This window comes from Musa acuminata, chromosome BXJ3-6, assembly GCF_036884655.1.
Source record: "Musa acuminata AAA Group cultivar baxijiao chromosome BXJ3-6, Cavendish_Baxijiao_AAA, whole genome shotgun sequence".
NCBI classification, from domain to species: Eukaryota; Viridiplantae; Streptophyta; class Magnoliopsida; order Zingiberales; family Musaceae; genus Musa; species Musa acuminata.
Window position 1 is genome coordinate 26364039 of NC_088354.1, and position 15833 is coordinate 26379871.

Below are 15833 nucleotides of genomic sequence, written 5' to 3' on the forward strand. Positions count from 1 at the left end.
GTCAGGCGGTGGTACCGCTAGTCTGGGTGGTTGTACCACCCCTGGCAAGGTGCCCAACAGTGGTACCGCAAGTCTGGGCAGTGGTACCGCCCAGCACTGCCCCTCAGGCGATGATACCGCCAGACCTGGGCGGTGGTACCGCCCAGGGCAGTGTCAATGTCAGATTGGCACTGGGCGATGGTACCGCCCGTGCTCTGGGAACCTGGGATGGGAAAGTTTTAAGCTCCAAGTTTGAATCAACTTGGAGCCTATAAATACCCCTCTCATCCCTGGTTAAAGCACACAAGCACAGAGATTTCAAAAGTAGAAAAACGCTATAGAAATCCTTTGTGAGAATCCTCCTCTAGTCTAAGTGTTAGAATTCTGTAAGAGGAGAGTGAGTGCTTGTAAGGGTTGTCTCCTAAACCCATGAAAAGGAGAAGAGGGGTGTAAAAGGATAGTTGATCTTCGCCCATTGAAAGAAGATCAATAGTGAAAGCCGGTGGCCTCGACGGAAGAGGAATCGGCGAAGTGGATGTAGGTCATGACGACTGAACCACTCTAAAATCTGGTTTACATTTATATTTGTGCAATTTATCTTTACTGTAAACCTCTTTAATTGCTTACTTCTTTCAATACATTTACAAATGGGTTTCAAGTAAAGATCTTTACGAAATGGTTTTCGTCGGAAACGGTTTTTATCGAACGAAGTTTTAATCGAGACATAATATTTCTGCTGCACTAATTCACCCCCCCCCCCCCCCCCCCCCCACTTAGTGCGGACTCTTGATCCTAACAATTGGTATTAGAGCCTTGTTTTTCATATTTGGTTTAACATCTAAATTGAAATGGCTCTTTTTAGCTTTCAAGAGGGTCACTCTCTCATTCGTCCTCCCTTTTTCAATGGGACGGATTACACTTATTGGAAAACTCGAATAAGAGTTTTTTTACTTTCATTGAATGTCGATTTATGGCACATAGTCAAAAACGGATTTGAAATGTCTTATCTTCCAATGAACAATTAGAATGATTTGGAGAAGAAGACGTTTTCTCTAAATGCAAAGGTTATGAATGCCTTATTTTGCACCTTAGACAAAAACGAGCTTAATCGAGTTTCTACTTGCGAAACGACTTTCGAGATTTGGCACACATTAGAAGTCACACACGAAGGCACAAGTAGAGTAAAAGATTCGAAGATCAATCTTTTAATACATGATTTGGAACTTTTTTATATGAAACCAAGTGAGACTATTAGAGACATGTACACCCATTTTACAGATGTCGTCAATAGTCTAAAAGCACTTGGTAAAAGCTTTTCGAATTTTGAACTCATTAACAAGATTTTGCGCTCACTTTCTAAAACTTGGGATTCAAAAGTAATAACTATTCAAGAATCAAAAAATTTAAATATTTTTTTTATCGAAGAACTAATAGGATCTTTGATGACCTATAAAATGACGTGCAATGTACGTGAAGAACTCCAGAACCACCTTCAAAAAAATAGGAAGGATTTCGAACTTAGACCATTTGAAGACTACTCAAGCATAAGCTCAAGTGATGGTGAACTTGAACTCACTAAAAATTTTAAAAAGTTCATAAAAAAAAAATTAAAGAATAAAAAGAATGTAACTATTTGCTTTGAACGGAAGAAGAAGAACAAAAATTAGGATGAATCAAGTTCCTACGAAGACGAGGGGAAAATCAAGAAAGGCGAGGTGGCAAACTACGCCTCAACAACTTTCGATGATAAGATAATCGTGTTGGGAAATCATTGGGGGCAACATCATATGCGCAGCGGAAGAACAAGAAAACAAAAATCCCTGATTCCCAAAAAGATGTTCGTCGTCGTGCGAAGAGTGGTGCGCAAAAATCCGCAAAACACAAAACTGCGTATAGAGATTGTGTTACCTAGGGAGATCGTATATCCCTGTTTCCTTGCAGATCCTTAGGAGAGGGTGAAGGAGGTCAAGCGTCCTCCTCTCTAGCGGTGATCCACATAGCAGGGTTGCAACGACGCTCCTCAAAACTCCAGGCCTACTCTGAGGTGGAGAGGGAGAGGAGAATAGGAAAGGCAAGCAAAGACTCTAGCCTATGAGGCTGTGAATCCCTCCTATTTATAGAGATCCCGTGTCAAACCCTAATGGGTCCTTCCCTAGTGGGTATTGGATCTGCATCCAATAAGACAAGGGCTCCGTCGGATATCTCATATCTGAACCTCTACTCATCGCAATGCCTACCATATGTGTGTGACCCTCTAGGCCCAATATCGAGCTGGCCGTGAGTCATACCTGTCAGAACTCCTTCTGACTGAGTGATTTATTATCTCTGTAATAATTCACTTGACTCATCGACTACGGACGTACTAGGCCACTACGCCATAGTCCCCAGACGATACAGGGGAATCCAATCCATTGGACCTGTCTGTATTCAGTTACCATGTACCTATAGTCCCTCATCCATCTAATATCCCAGAGACCGTATATCGAGCATGGTGCTGTCAGACCCATACGGTATCTACTAGAGTCTCGCTCTAATCGGATTCTCCCGGAGAACTCTTTCTCTCTCAACCCGAATGACCCTGGCTAGGGATTTGTCTGAGCAAGAACACATAGGATATTCCTCTCATGACGCCGAGAGTGGATGATCCTCTATTGACACTCAATAGCCCTCGTAAGGTCGACTACCACTCCCAATGACCAACTGTACTAGATCTGGGGATAGCCAAACCTATAAGTCTGGTATCAAAGAGTGGAGCACTCATACAGGACATCCTTGGTGTCTCAAGTCTAAGGACCAGATACACCACTAGGACTACGGAATTACTGTTTGACAATAAGGCATCATCAACCATCCAGCATTCCGTAAGCGGATCAATCAGTGAACTCATTCTCCAATGAGCACCTGTACTGTATCCCTAGTGTCCCTACACGAGCAGCTATGAGACCAGCTGCATCCATCATATGGACGGGTATACAGCACACCAGTCTATCCGGTTATCACGATGTCCCTCTCGAGTAACCTATGACCGGGATTATTTAGGATATGTGTTAAAGGTGAACCGATCTCATTATCGTGATCTCATCACGATCCGATTCCCATTGCACAAATCCAAGGACATCACAATATATGTATGCATATATGCAATAGTTATAAAGTGATATACGCCAAAATATAACAAGCAAAAAGATTATGTATCAAGTCACACGTGCCATCACTCACGTGATTGGCTTGCTGGGCACCTATGACTAGCAAATCGAAACCCCATTAATTTACTTCGAAATTACATTATGCTTTTCATGATGCATTTTTTTTAATTTAGTTTAGAATTAATTTTTCTTGAAAATTACATGTTTAAAAATGAAAATGCAAAAATTATGACTATGCCAATAATTTTGAAAATGATAATGAAAATTGCATGTTTTATTTTAATGGAATAAAATGTTAGATTTAAATCTAATGATGATCCTATGAATGTTTTTTTAAGAAGTAATAATATGTATCATGTTGATTTCCATTGTTATTTCTCAATTTTGATTAAATGAAATCATGTTTGATTTGAAGTAATGCATAATGATGTAATGAAAATATTAAATATTTTGATACCATGATTTATGATTTTATGCATGAGATTTTAAAGTTATACATGATGATTTTTGTGATTTATTGGTCTTGATGGTTTTTATGACGAAATTCACTTTTCGATCCTAAAAGTTGATACATGTTTTTATTTGCAATAAAAAGATAAACGTATACTTGTATGAAACTAATAACTTAAGATGAAACATCTCTATCTTATTGATTTTTCGATAAAAGATTAATGAATCCATGTATATTATGCTTTTGTGAATCTCTTGGACTATGAAAATGATTTGATGAATTTGAATGAATTTTATCGAAATCATAATCTCTCATGAAATCTTTTATATGAATGAAGATTTTTCATGATCTCCTAAGAATTCTTTACGTTATTTATTTATGAGGAGATTTGTTAAAATGAATCATGGTTTTTCTTGATATTTTGAAATTATAATTTTTATGATTCATAATGAATTAAGAGATATTATACATGAATCAAGATCATTTATGTGTTCTCTCATGACATCTTTTAAGTTTATGACTTGAATTTTATTATATAAAATTCTTTGAATTTATGAAGTATATCTCATCACCAAGTTCTTTTTGATATTCTTCATGTGATGATATGAATGCATGAAGCACTCATAATATTATTTTGATGCATGTAATTATGAAATATTCATGATGAAAAATTGTTTTGATATTCACGACTTGATTTTTCATCTTTGTTACCTTACCTTTGTCATAATTTGAAAATTGATGTAAAGGGTCTTCCCTGCTTTTTGACAATGACAAACGGGGAGCAAAACTTGTTAGAAAGCAAATTTGCTAGCTTGCACAATTCGAAAAGAGGCAAACTTGCTAGCTTGCTAATCTCAGAAAGGAAGCAAGAAGTGGGCTTGGATTTGGGCCAACCCAATTAGAGGCCAGCTAAGCCCATGTAAGAACTATTTTGGGCCCAATAAGAAGCCCAAACAGTGCCCCAAGAAGTCTCACCGTCGTGGTACAGTCTTTGAGATTGTGTCAAGCGGTGGTACCGCCAGTCTGGGTGGTTGTACTGTCCCTGACAGGGTGCCAGGCGGTGGTACCACCCAGCATTGCCCCCTAGGAGGTGGTACTGCCCAAGGCAGTGTTAGTGTCAGACTAACACTGGGTGTTGGTACCACCCAACGCAAGCGGTGGTATCGCCCATGCCCGGGGAACCCAGGATGGAAAAGTTTTAGGCTCCAAGTTTGAATCAACTTAAAGCCTATAAATACCCCTCTCATCCCTGGTTAAAGCACACAAGCACAGAGAGTTCAAAAGTAGAAAAACGCTGTAGAAATCCTTTGTGAGAATCCTCCTCTAGTCTAAGTGTTAGAATTATGTAAGAGAAGAGTGAGTGCTTGTAAGGGTTGTTGTCTCCTAAACCCGTGAAAAGGAGAAGAGGGGTGTAAAAGGATAATTGATCTTCACCCATTGTAAGAAGATCAATAGTGGAAGCCGATGGCCTTGACGGAAGAGGAATCGGTGAAGTGGATGTAGGTCACGACGACCGAACCACTCTAAAATCTGGTTTGCATTAATACTTGTGTAATTTATCTTTACTGCAAACCTCTTTAATCGCTTACTGCTTTCAATATATTTACAAATGGGTTTCAAGTTAAGATCTTTACAAAAAGGTTTTCGTCGGAAACGGTTTTTATCGAACGAAGTTTTAATCGAGATGTAATCTTTCCGCTACACTAATCCCCCTCTTAGTGCCAACTCTTGATCCTAACACTTAATGATATAAGATATCAAAGAGCCTCTTCTATGCTAGGATAACTGAGAGAACACCAGTTCAAAACCATGTCCTAAAGATGAATGAGTGGATAAAGAAACTTACAAGTCTAGGAATGGTCCTAGAGAATAACCTTTGTGTGGATCTTGTGCTTCAGTCCCTACTAGATTTCTTTTCATAGTTCATAATGAATTTTAATATGAACAAGCTTGAGGTGATTCTCCCTAAACTCCTCAATATGTTGAGGGAGGTAGAGAGCACTATCAAGAAAGAAAAGCTAATTGACTAGAAAAAAAAGAAAGAAAAAAAAAGTCCCTTAAGAAGGGCAAGGGCAAGGGCAGATCGGGTAAAGCAAAGATTGCTAAAAAGGACCCAGCAAAGAACAAAGGCCAGTGCTTCTACTACGGCAAAGATGGGGGCACCGGAAGAGAAACGACAAAGAATACTTTACAGAGAGTGCGAAATAGAAGCTTAGAGAAGCTTCAGGTACATTCATGATTAGTCTTCAATTGTCATAATTTTTGTGATAGTGCATGGGTATTGGATACCGATAGTACACATTACATCTATAATTTGTTATAGATTTTGGCAAAGCCTAGGAGATTGGCGAGAGGAATATTGCATAATGATTTGTTTATGTTAAACACTACTCCACATATCGTGAATGTAAGTGTGTTGAAGAGAAACCGAGATGAGGTGAACAATGCATACTTAAGGCATTGTAGGCTATGTCACATCCATGAGGGAAGGATCTAAAAGTTGCTAAAGGATGAATATCTAGATCCATTCGACTATGAGTCATATGCAACTTGTGAGCCTTGCCTTCGTAGAGAACTAACCAACTCTTTTTTAGTGGAACTGGAGAGAGAGCCATTGAGCTATCGGAACTTAAACATAGTGATGTATATAGACCCATGTCAACTCATGTCATAGGTGATTACTCCTACTTTATTACTTTTACTGATGATTTCTTAAGGTATGGATATGTGTACTTGATGAAGTACAAGTCCGAGACATTTGAGAAATTTAGAAAGTATAAGAATGAAGCGGAGAACTAGACTGAAAAGAGTATCAAGACTCTTCGATCAAATCGAGGTAGTGAGTACTTGAGTACAGAGTTCACCAAGTTCCTCGAGGACTATGGGATTCTATCTCAATGGACACCTCCTTATACACCTCAGCTCAATGGTATATCTAAAGGGAGAAATCGTACACTATTAGATTTGGTGCGGTCTATGATGAGTTTCGCTGATCTACCCATCTCATTCTGGGGATACGCCCTGGAGACTACAACTTATCTTATAAACAAAGTTCCAACTAAATCGATAGTGTCTAAGGAAAGACGAAACGTAGTACACGTTTGTGGCTCAGTTAGCCTTTGGTTCGGATGGTCGATAGGAGTTCATGTGTCCTACGCGTGTCATTTCGATTTAGCCAATGTTGGTTTTGCTTTTATATATATATATATATATATATATATATATACATATATATATATATATATACATATATATATATATATATACATATATATATATATATATACATATATATATATATATATACATATATATATATATATATACATATATATATATATATACATACATATATATATATATATATATACATATATATATATATATATACATATATATATATATATACATATATATATATATATATACATATATATATATATATACATATATATATATATATATACATACATATATATATATATACATACATATATATATATATACATACATACATATATATATACATACATACATATATATATACATATATACATATATATATATATATATACATATATATATATATATACATATATATATATATATATACATATATATATATATATATATATATACATATATATATATATATAGTTTGCCTTTTTTATAGTCGTAGATGTTGGTTTTGAACCTTATAAGATACGACCCGATAAAGCACTTATATGGTCTCGTGAAGCGATTTCAACGTCGTAGTTTCTGACACCAATCCTTTGGCGTTCAAATTACTTAAAATGATAATTATGAGAAGTCTATTTTATTAGTGAGTCTTATGGTCGCAGCATACCTTTAAGAATTCTTAGATAGATCTATTTATAAAATGGTTAGTGCAATCATTCTTGAAACGAACCACTTTCATATGGTTTGAAGGTCATAGCACCATGGTGATGAACATCGATATGTCACCGGGGATGCTAACATGAATGCTGAGATGGATACCGACGTGTCAACCCATGTGTATTAATATAGATTTAAGTTATTCTAGAATCCGATTTTACTATTTGTTGAAACTCTAATTAAAATTCATTATATTATTAAAATTAATTGATATGATCATAATTACATAATAATTAACTTGAGTTTTGTAAACGGATGTTAATAAAAAGGATATACGTGACGGAATGAACATACTGTATTAAAAGTTTTAGAGCTACTTTGCTAATTTGGAACTTTACACGGAATGAACAAAAGGATCCAAGTATTATACATTTCAAGGTATATAGATTGAGACTATCCATACTTTAATTGGACAATTGACACATTATTTTAGGAGGGAAAGAGAATTTGCATAAACCAGAGAATGAGAAATATTGATAACTTAACCAGCTACATTGTCAAGCTTGAAGTTATATTCTTATGATCTTTACAGTTGCTCCATCTGTTACAAACGACCATCACCAGCACAACTTGTGAAGTTATACATTATGTTCAAGCTGCAAAATCTAGTTCTAAGAGGTAATGCATACATCTTTTTTAAGCTACTCGACTGGTTGCCCCAGTTGATAAGAGTGCATCAAGAAATCAACAAGAAAACGCACAAGTCAGCTGTGAACCCTCGGATTCTTGGAATCAGAACCATAATCAAATCGACTATTGATTTGATAATGACCACCTGAAAATGCACTTTGTAGTTTATGAAAGTAAATTATGACAAATCAATATTTACAAACATAAAGTGCATACTGTTGATTCTGCGAAATATAGAAAGCATTAAAAAAAAATCTGGAAGAACTATAGCTAACTTGCTTAATCCAAAACAGAGCATTCTTCATAAAGAAGCTTCCCAGATATCCACAATCCTGTCAAGCTGAAAAATACAGTAAATTTAACACGTAAATTTAAAGATACATACAGCAAAAATTTAAAAACAATAGAAAGACAATTTTTAAAAACTTACCTTTATCATTTTCAAGGTCCACCAAGGATGGCATTTTCAATATCCTCCCTGCTCAACGCATAACTAAATCTTCTCTCAATGTCCTTCTCAAGGTTTCCTGGCCCACTCTTCAGGTACCTGGAGCATCATATTGAACATGGACAAAAATTAATGTAGCTTGAGGATTGAAATAGGACAGGCTAGAATTGCATCATAGTTTTAATTGTTCAGAGGAACTTAGAACTTGGAAGAATAGAAGCTAGCTAGCTTGACTTAGACCCACTGTTAAGACCTTAAAAAAAGATGAATTAAAGAATTTTTCTCCAGAAAAATAGGGCAATATCTGACCAAGCACCATCCATGAGTTCCTTATTCATTAAACTTTCAAATCAAGTGAGAAGATAGAGAAAGTAGGAAAGAAAAAGGAAATAAGAGTTCATGGTCAGAAAATTTTATTATAAAAACATACATGCATGCAAAATCTCTTATTCAGCCGTGACCAAAACAGAGTTCTTCTGATTTGCTTACAATTATGAGATACTTGAGAAAAAGCAGCAGCCAAAAGATTCCATCACCCTGTTTATTTGCATGTTCATTTCTTTGGCTGTTTTAAGTCTTTGGACTCTGTGCAGATCTTAGGTGCAACCAAATAATGGCTCAACATTTGGAGCTTCCGAAAAAACAATCCCTAACTGCCTCAAATAACAAACATTTGACTCCCCATGAACTGGACTAGTATTCCAACTATAAAAAGAACTCCAGATATGATGTATTCAACACTCTGTCACGGACAAAATTCTAAACAGGATGTTTGATGTAATGCTTTTGTATGTCCATGTCTTTTAGTTTGTTCATGTTTTGCATAGCATGTAGAGGGACGGTCGAAGGCTTAACAGTCTCATTTTAATTGGGTTTGGTGGCCTTCTTAGGCTTGTAAATAAATGTTGTGTCATGTGGACACTTGTGAAAGATATTCGGTCTGTAGTGGACCATTTTGATCCTTTGTTGTGCAACCGTTCAGAGCTTGTAAAGTATGTTTGTAATTTGTATTGTCTATGAAATGTTTCATGAAATGTTTGCTTGTGAATCCCGAGTGAGGCGCTTTCTCTAACCCGTTTTCTCTTTTGTAGGTCCTAAGGAACCATGGGAGGTTTCGAGGAGGCTGACCTTTGCAGACGGACACGCAAGGGTACCGCACGACTTAGGCAAAACCAGTTAAGTCTGTGACAGATGGTATCAGAACGGGACAAGCACTCATAGAAACACTTGACATGCAAATGTGGGAGACCTAGCAAGGCTGCGTTGAGGGCAGTCAGCACACACGCGACCGTTTAGGAGAAAACGGGCATGAAGATGTAGGGAAAATGAGTCGCTCGGAGGAGCGGGCATCTGAAATTGGCATTCAAAGGAATGGCCAACCCTTCGCGCAAAAGGCACCACGAGAACAAGCAAGCTTTGAAGAATTCGTAGCACACAAAAGTTGGGATGGCTGAGTTCGAGCTACGGCTCGACGTTGACAACTATACTTGATGGTGCTCAAGGCAAGCGAGGCGCTTGGTAAAGGATGAGACCATACAAGGTGGAATGAATTGCTTAGCGACCGAAAGAGTTGTGCAAAACTCACGGAGGTGAGAGGAATTACTAACTCAAAGAATTCGGTACTCATGCAATGGCTTGTATGCGAACGATGGAGTGTTCGTGACCATCCCAAGGTGACTGAAACTCGGTGCCATAGAGCATTGAAACTTTCTCTTCAGCATGAGAAGGATACATCCGTAGGAGGCTGAAGTGTGCAGTGAGTTCAGCATGTTGCTAGGCCTTGAGGGGTGCAGCGAGGGCTATATTGACGTGGAGTCACAATCTAGCAAGTACGTTTGTAGGAGGCAGAACAATGCACAGTTTGTTCAACAAGGCGGAGTAGTCCAAGGGGATGATGGTCTTCGAAACTTTCAAAGAGAAGGAAGCGAAGAGAGAAGTTGCTCCAACGGGACAAATATCCATGAGGAATAAGTCCCGGCTCTCCAAAGGGAGAACCATGTGCAACGGACTGCACATGTTGAGGAGTACCTCAAAAATAAATTCACAAAACTCAATAGACCAAGCGAGCGACAAGGAGTCGTTGCATGACCTCGCTTGAGAGAATGCATTGGTGGATGCATTGCGAGATCAAGTGAGGGAGCGACCCAATGCAACACAAATAAAGGCACACTTGGAGTCGATATGGAGATCAGACTCAAGGAAGGACTGACCAATGGAATGGTGGGCGCGAGGGCCACCATCAACTCAATGCAAAAAACGAGGAGCGGAGCAACTTGGGTGTAACTTGGCGAAGTACCCAAGCTGCATGAAGGGAGTCGACATAGAAGATGAAACATGGAGCGGAGGCACAAAGCTTTCCGTGAGCAGAGATCAAGGACATGAACTCTTGTAGAGGCAAGAGTAGGATCATGTCGTTCCGTGGGTCCTTCATGCTGATGGAGCGGACTCATATTGCATGGTGCCAAAGATGAAGGGAGCTTCTAGGCACATGCACCTTATCTCGAAGAAGTATTTGATGGAGGAACTAAGGCGAAGTTGGGTTCAGAAGGCCTTGGTACGAGGCAAGAGGACACAGAGGCGGGTACTCTTGAAGAATATATCACAGTGTTGTCATTCAAGTTGCCATGAAGGAAGTAGTGCGTAGTGGAGATTGTGCTGGTAGGGGCAGAGGCCCAAGATCCAGACAATGGTGCACCATTTTCAACGAAGTCGGTGGACTTCGGGAGCTACTAGGCGACGGACTACCCTAGAGTTGTGTTTCGTCTGAGTGTGACCCAAGAGTAGGTGGACGAATGTCGATTGCCAAAAGAGCGAACAAAATCGAAGGTGAAAGAGACCCAGCGATGTATCGGCCGAGGCCACACATAGATGGATCACAATTCGAGTTCATCCCACAATGATCAGAATGTAATGGAGATGTTACCAGGAGGCGACATAATGCAGCGGATCGTGGTGGAATAGTTCGTGACAATGCGATACACACGAATCTAGCCCCGTGAGAGACTATATCATATGGAGGTATGATCGGGAGCTACTAGAAGCTCCACTTTGGTGAGCAACACAATGGCAAGAAGGGCTATGGATTTAAGGAGTAAAGGACATGGTACCGCAGAGGCGGGTCTTCCGTGCGTGCATCGAATTTTGCATCGGATAAAAGCTTTGGTCATCAGCATATGGGGGCTGTGTACCACCGAGGGAAAAGTTCGAATGCAAGTACTAGTGAGTCCGAGGGACTTGATCATATAGAGGTATGATCGAAGCAGCTGGAGAGTTGGACTACTTCAGAGCCCATATTCGCTTAAGGGAGCCCGGCAAGTCAAAGGTCGAGTAAGCTAAAGAGAACAGAATCGGTGCAAACCCTACAGCATGATGGCAGAGGCCATGCATGGGAGTTGCAGTCTGTCTTTCTATCGACCAAAGGGAGCTGCTTAGAGAACATAGAGGTGTTGAAGCAGGGGAAAGGGGTGAGGAAGCGACGAGGAGTCCAAAGAAACTTAGTTACCCAAAATCAAGCATCATTTAGAATAGAGGTGACTCGGAGGAGTGCCACAGAGACATATCTACTGATCGTGAAGAAAAGGGATGCAGATACAAGGCAACGGATAGTAGGGCCATGAGCATGGCAGCACCATGGTACCGCAGAGGCGGGACTTCCGTGAAAGTCATTAATCCCTTGCTCTCATGGAAGGAGAGCGCTTGGTCGTGAAAGGGGCCGAGGAGGCGAAGCATGCAGAGGCAAACTCCAAGTACCAAGACAAGGCTGAAGGGCAGAGGCCAAGGAACTTCGTAAGACCGGTATCAACGAGCTTCTCATCAAGATAGCCGAAAGTGAAGGACTTCGAGTCATGCAAGAGTGCACGACCAAGGAACGAAGCAAGCAGTACGCGGTGTTGTACCTTTGCTACTCAGTGGAGTAGGCGGCAGGGTTGATGGAGAAGCTGGTACAATCCCAAAGGCGACCAAAACTATTAGAGACTAACTCCAAGTTGGGGTGAAAACTTCCTGCATTCCAGAAGTTCGATGGTATTGAGAAGGTAAATCACAGTAGCTAACTCAATGCAATGAGTGTAAACACTTCGAGTGCTTCAGAAGTGTAAGCAAAGGGTAGGCGAAGATCAGTAACCAACTCGATGCATGGAGTACAACCCTTAAGGAGGCGAGCGAAGTCAAGTAATCATTGTCTTCTCAACTCTTAAGAGAATGGATGAAACCTAGTACCCCAATTCTCTTATCTATCCAACAGAAATGCTCTGCACAAGTTCAAAGACCCTTTGAAGATAATAGAAGACAATAGTTATCAAATCCTCACCAATGATGATCAGTACTACTGAGAGTAGATTATCCGCTTCATTTTCCAACAGAATGCCAATCGAAAGCGGAAGTGATGCGAATCTACTTGGAAGTGACAACTAAATGAAAGAAGAGTCAATGGGTAAATTTTGTGGAGGAAGGACCTAAAATTTCAGAAGTTTGCGAGGCGATGCTCGTTAAAGCTCCAACAAGCATCCACCCAGTTCAAGCAGCATTAGGCATTTGAGAGACTTACGCATAGTAAGGTTGGTTTTTTCCTTCATCTGATAGATCCGCAGGAACCAACAGAGATCATCACAACTCAGCCAACCCCACACTAGAGTCAGAGTCATTGGCAAGTCGAAGCAGCATGGTGGATCAAAAATTCGACTACTCAACAACAGTAGCAGAGAGCAATTGGAAGCCAAAAGGCGCATTGCAGTTGAAGCAAAAGATTGAAGACTTAGTGAAGGCGAGTTGTAGTGTCGGCAAAGGCTTCGACAATGACGTCGAAGGAATAAGTGGGAGAGAATGTCATGGACAAAATTCTAAACAAGATGTTTGATGTAATGCTTTTGTATGTCCGTATCTTTTAGTTTGTTCATGCTTTGCACAACATGTAGAGGGACAATCGAAGGCTTAACAACCCCATTTTAGTTGGGTTTGGTGGCCTTTTTAGGCTTGTAAATAAAGGTTGTGTCATGTAGACACGTGTGAGAGATATTCGGTCTGTAGTGGATCATTTTGACCCTTTGTTGTACAACTGTTTAGAGCTTGTAAAGTCTGTTTGTAATTTGCATTGTCTATGAAGTGTTTCCTAAAATATTTGCTTGTGGATCCCGAGTGAGGCACTTTCTCTAACCCGTTTTCTCTTTTGTAGGTCCTAAGGAACCATGAGAGGTTTCGGGGAGGCTGACCTTTACGGACGGACACGCAAGGGTGCCGCATGACTTAAGTAAAACCAGCTAAGTCCGTGACAACTCGGCAAATATATATAAATGCGAAAAATCTATGAAAATGCAAAAAAAAAACGAAAAGGCTAGACATACATCAACTTACAATGTAGATTATTTCAGAACCTGAATCAAATTACAAAATATATGACTCAGCAATGTCACTTATCAAAATTGTGTAAAATGTCACCTTTAGCTAGGAGCCATCGAAATACTCATTAGATAACACCACAGGATGCCATCCAATGCCAGTACCCAGTTTATTGATTTCTGTCACCAATCATAGCTGACTTCCGTAACTTTCAGGTAAACAAGATATAAATTGCTTCCTTTTTCTTTTCTTGTGAAAAAGGAAAAATGCATGATTTTCATTTGTAAGTCACAAATGTTTCTTGCCTCCGCTAACAAATCGATCTAAATAAAACTACTTAAGGGAGATTGTTCTCCATCACCCTTCAGCTTGATATGCAAGGATTTCAGAGCAGAAAGTAAATATCACAAGAGTGAGCAAAGATTGTCATCCCACTCCCTTAAACTAAAGTCACACTTAGATGTTTGAGAGTAACATTAGGCCAGAAGATCACACCTAGAAATGTAGATACATGCAATATGAAGACCCCTCATGCAAGTTCTAAAATCCTTTTTAGCTTTGGCAGGTCTTCAATCATACGTGTGGTTTCAAATTTTACTAATGTTTACAAACAAATTCAAGTTACATTATATGATCATCCATGAAACTCTTTTTAGCATAAGACATTGGCCATCTACAATTCTATTAACCTCTTTATTTCCTCTTCAAAACCTTAATCATTTTGTGCATATAGCACCTTCCCATTAACGTACATGAACATACTAATGTGACACTTTCCCACTCCAACAGTATTAATATTAAAAGACAAAAATCTAGTAGGTATCTAAATTTCATGGTGGATGACCTTTGCATCATGACCAACTTTATCATCCAAAAAAAAAAAAAAAAAATCACTATGGTCATTCTATCAAATACCATGTGGACAGATGATGAGGCAGTTATGGAAATGAATTGAGTGGCCAAAATCGCTATGGCTGCCTTGAATATAATGTTGTTCGCCGCATAGATGTATTTAAAGAAAATATCTTTATGGAATTACAGGGAAAAATATTCCAACATTTTGCGGTACAGCAAAACCACAAATCTCTTAGCAATTCAATCAATTCTTGCGACCTTAGGTGTCCAAGAACACCGAACGCGCAAGAACAACGACGGCAACATAAGTGGAAAGGTTCGCGAAAGCACTGACCTTATGTAAAGGTCGGTGACATCGAGGGAGAGCTGGGCGTGCCAGTTGGGTTTCTCGACGACCCACACCGCTCGATCATCCCGGCTCTGTCGGAACCCAAGCTTTCTGAACCACGCCTCGATGCACGGGAGGCTGTGGGAGTAGAGAGGCTTCTTCTTGTCAGGGAGCTTCTTGAGCCACTCCTCATCCTCAGCCGCCGCCGAGAACGCCGACGCGGCCGCCGAGGGCGGAACCAGCGCTCCCCACCCGCGCCGCCGCCTCCTGAACCCCCGCAAGGCCGCTGGGGTTTGGAGGCGAGAGGGCAGGAGCGGGGGAAGAGGGCGGACGCCGGGGAAGAGGGAGGATTTGCGGGCGGCAAAGGCTGTAGGGTTTACGATGGATAGCGAGACGAGAGTGGGCGACATTGTGATTGGTCGGATAGCATTAGCCGGCGACGAGGAGGAGAGAGCGTGGAATTTGGGAGGATCCACGATCTGTTATCAAGAAACGTTACCGGATAAAAACTGATCCAACGGTTACAACGTTGACAAAAAATAACAAATAAATAATGGACAATAAATTGATTTCATTGGTATAAATATGTAATAATAAATTATAATATTTTAATAAAATTCATATTTCAAGATATGATATATTTTTATTCTAATAGTCAGTTATTTAACATGATTTTTATTTTTTAAAACACATCATAATCATCGTACTTTAAAATTTATTAAATGAGGTTTTCATTTTTTTATTTTTCAGAGGTCGATTTGATAG

At 39.6% G+C, this 15833-nt stretch overlaps 1 protein-coding gene across 4 annotated transcripts; it reads right to left on the reverse strand.

The window, feature by feature from the left end:
• Positions 1-7944: 7944 nt before the first annotated feature.
• On the reverse strand, positions 7945-15536 carry LOC135640466 (uncharacterized). 4 transcript variants are annotated; one of them, XR_010497341.1, is made up of 4 exons: positions 15075-15536; positions 8534-8650; positions 8379-8435; positions 7945-8248 (listed from the first exon to the last, which is right to left on the reverse strand). XR_010497341.1 is itself a non-coding variant. In XM_065154926.1 (3 exons), exons 1-2 carry the CDS (start codon positions 15476-15478, stop codon positions 8545-8547), a joined length of 510 nt encoding a protein of 169 aa, XP_065010998.1. In that variant the 5' UTR covers positions 15479-15536; the 3' UTR covers positions 8215-8435; positions 8534-8544. The 4 variants fall into 4 exon arrangements, 2 of the variants coding, with proteins under 2 accessions (XP_065010998.1, XP_065010997.1); XR_010497339.1 differs by having other exon boundaries at positions 8379-8443; positions 15075-15535; XM_065154926.1 differs by having other exon boundaries at positions 8215-8435.
• Between the last annotated feature and the right edge of the window lie 297 nt (positions 15537-15833).